Here is a 3,751-nt window from a genome sequence, read left to right as displayed (position 1 = left end):
TGAAAACATTTAGCCTATTGTGAAACGAAAAATATGACAAAGGAGAACCCCTAACTGTTGAGCAGCTGAAATCCTATATCCAGCTAAAAATGGGAAAACATTTCACTTTCAAATCTATCGCAATTGGTCTCCTCAGTTCAGTTTACAGAGTATTGTTAAAAGAGGTGATGAAACCCAATGTTAAACATGCCCCTGTCCTGACTTATTTTGAAATGTGTGGCTGTCTTTGTACTATTCTCTATTGAATATAGTGTATAAATGATCTGCACTTCATTGCATTCTGTTTGTATTAGCAGTTTAAGCAGCGTCCCAACTTTTTTGGAAACAGGGTTGTAGTATCCTCTTGACAGGATAAAAATATTGATGACCAATCATGAATTTGAAAGTATGTGTGTGCTTACCTTTCTTCTGTTATCCAGATTCAGTTGTCAATCCCAAGAAAATGATTTGCAATTCTATCGGCAATGTGATCAGTTCCATAGTCTTTGGACACCGGTTTGAATATAACAATCCAATGTTTCAACTCATCCAAAAGGCTGTTGATGACTACTTCAGTGTTCTCAGCAGTCCTATAGGAGCGGTAGAGTAACTTTTCAAATCATCCTGTCTCAGAAAATTCCTTTGCTCTCAGTTACCTATTGTACCAAACTGATGCACTATCATGCTCATTTTACAAAAATGACTGTGGATTGAGGAGATTGTCTTCAGAAACAAAACATTCTCTTTTTTCTTCCCTTTCCTCCAGATGTTTAACATGTTCCCTCGAATTGTTTGGTGCTTTCCAGGCAAACATCATAGAATGTTTGCCACCATAAACCAGGCCAAAGATTACATGCGGGCGCAGGCAGAACTTCGTCTTAAGAACCTGGACACCTCTGACCCTCAGGACTTACTCGAAGCATTCCTAATTAAAATGCTTGAGGTAGAAAAGTTTTTTTATCAAGAGTGAATAGACAAGCAAGAGAGGTGCTGTGTTTGTGTTTAGCCACTGGGTGTCACTTTGTACTTGCAGAATGGTGAATTAAAGAAGTGTATTTTCTATTATCTTCTATTAGGAGAAAGATGATCCCAACACTGAGTTCTGCTATGACAACATGGTGATGACTGCATGGAACCTGTTTAGTGCTGGAACAGAAACAACATCTTCCACCTTAAGACAGTCCTTTCTGATGATGATGAAGTACCCTTCTATTCAAGGTACCCATCTATTCAAGTTTACATTGGTCACATGCAAGTCTCCTAGACTATTAAACATGAAGTAGTTACTACTGATAACATCTACAAAAATGTGTAAATTATATCAGTGTAAAATAAAGTGTAATGTTAATCTTTCTCAGGGAAAGTTCAGAAGGAGATAGACGATGTGATTGGCTCAAGAGTTCCAACGGTTGATGACAGAGTGAAAATGCCCTACACGGATGCAGTCCTCCATGAGGTCCAGAGATTCATGGACCTCGCCCCCACCTCTGTCCCCCACAAAGTAATCAGAGACACAGAGTTTCACAACTACCTCATCCCAGAGGTGATGTCAATTACTTTAATTTTGGAATTCTAAACAGTTCACAATACCTGGTCAAAAAGCCTATTTAAGAAAGACTAATCAACATGCCTTTCTCATAGCAAGGTAGTAATTGTGTTTTTATACTATTCTTCCAGGGTACCATGGTCTTGCCTCTGTTGTCCTCTGTGCTGTGTGATCCTGAACTGTTTAAGAACCCAGATGAGTTTGACCCAGAGAACTTCCTGGATGAAAACGGACGCTTTAAGAAAAATGATGGATTCCTCGCTTTTGGATTGGGTATGATTATCTAAATGCCTTTTTGTATTCCCCCAGGTTCTGTTGCTAAAATACCTTAATCTTTAGGATCAGCTCCAACTTAGGTAGACTGTTAAACTACAGTGGCTGAGGCAATAGAAGACGATGAGAGCATTGGGGAAAATTTTGAAGTGATACTTCATTTAGGCTGTTTGACTCTATTTGGAAGCTGATTTGAATTATTTTGGGTTCTGATGAGTTCCTATGTATACTTGATGGGTACCTGTTTTGGTTACTTGTGTGTTCTTTTGGGTGATTTGGAGTGTAGTAGACTTGTAGTGACTAGTGTAGTGACTAGTTCTGTTCAACAGCCACTTTCCGTTTGTGTTATTTATTCTTTCACACTCAAAAGTACAACCAGGAAAGCCAGCAGAAAAAATCGAATGAAGCTTTGGGGTGAGGCGGTGGTAAAGTACTAATGTGGAGTGAAGAAAACTAAGAATTGGTGATGTTGAAGTAGAAACAGGTAGAATAACGAGGAGTGGCTTGAATCAAGGAAGGCAAGCCATCTACACGTTGACCTTCACATCAGGTACTTTTGTATTCATTCGGGTACTGTTCGGGTACTAAAAACTGTTTAGTTTGTGTTCACATCCCTAATGATTACTGACATCAACCTTTCTCTTTTTCTTCAGGGAAGAGGGCGTGTCTGGGAGAGGCTCTGGCCAGAATGGAGCTGTTTCTCTTCTTCACCTCCCTGCTGCAGTGCTTCACCTTCAGTGGGACCCAACCCCCAGAGGAGATCAATATCAACCCAGAGTGTGCCAGTTTTGGTCGCATGCCACGTTCCTATGATTGCTACATCAAAGTCAGGACCGTGGAGTGACCACTTTCCTGTCTGGAGCAGTATCTGGCTGAATGTTAGCTGCATTTTCCTTTTACATCTTTTCATTGTAGACGACTCTGGAGGTTGTTTAGGGAATTGTATCTTACCATAATCTACAGTTACAATTTCTAAGGTATGGTTTTATACTTCTAGGTTAATTTGCATTAACCTACACATTTCACCCATTTGTAAGAATGATTATCAAATGGAAAACGTAAAATATGGTGGACCAATTATAATATATATTTCTAAAGCAATGTTAAATAAAACATTGTCTGTGTGATCCTGACATCCACCTATATTCATAGGTAAAACATAATCCAACTAGATTCATAATCGATACACTGCTTGGACGTTTATACATAAATCTATTCACGCAAGCTAAGATTAATCAGAATCAACCAAAAGTCAAAGGAAGTGATGGAGCCCAGAAAGTAGGTCTATAACTTCTTTAATTATTTAGCAACGTTCAAGCTCTGCTAAGTCATCTCTCCAAACAATAGCTTTCATATTGTTATCCACCATGCCTCGAATGCATAACTTTTTGTAAGCAGCCAGGTAGGTTGAAATACATCTGTTAAAATGACTTGCTGTCTGAGCGTTCGGCTATAAATGCACCCACTACAGGCTGGTTAAAATCAATGTTATGGTACAAATGCTTCTCACTACACCACCAACATACATAATCACATGTTTGTCTTTTTGCCGGACCGCGTAAGCCCAATTTGGATATTTTTACTTAGGGGTGTACTCACTTTTTGTTGCCAGCGGTTTAGACATTAATGGCTGTGTGTTGTGTTATTTTGAGGGGACAGCAAACTTATACTTTTATAAAAGCTGTACACTCACTACTTGACATTGTAGCAAAGTGTCATTTCTTCAGTGTTGTCACATGAAAAGATATAATCAAATATTTGCAAAAATGTGAGGGGTGTGTGATGGCAATTTTATTGATCAGAACTCTTTAAGAAGGAAGTAAAGAGACGAAATACTCTTGGCACAATTTCACATGTTTATTAAATCATTTGCAAATGAGAGAGACGCGTCAAACGCTTACATACATAATCATCCGAGGAGTCTCTAACTCCATACATGAACAATCCGTATTT

The 3,751-nt window shown here is 38.8% G+C and overlaps 1 protein-coding gene across 1 annotated transcript; it reads left to right on the top strand.

Moving 5' to 3' along the window:
- Nucleotides 1-418: 418 nt before the first annotated feature.
- Nucleotides 419-3,384, top strand: LOC117595628 (cytochrome P450 2M1-like). The gene is made up of 6 exons (XM_034297633.1): nucleotides 419-580; nucleotides 746-922; nucleotides 1,056-1,197; nucleotides 1,338-1,522; nucleotides 1,657-1,798; nucleotides 2,452-3,384. Exons 1-6 carry the CDS (start codon nucleotides 443-445, stop codon nucleotides 2,640-2,642), a joined length of 975 nt encoding a protein of 324 aa, XP_034153524.1. The 5' UTR covers nucleotides 419-442; the 3' UTR covers nucleotides 2,643-3,384.
- Nucleotides 3,385-3,751: the final 367 nt, after the last annotated feature.

The sequence above is a fragment of the Esox lucius genome, chromosome 1 (assembly GCF_011004845.1).
Source record: "Esox lucius isolate fEsoLuc1 chromosome 1, fEsoLuc1.pri, whole genome shotgun sequence".
Lineage (NCBI taxonomy): Eukaryota > Metazoa > Chordata > Actinopteri > Esociformes > Esocidae > Esox > Esox lucius.
This window is presented reverse-complemented; position numbering and strand designations above follow the sequence as displayed.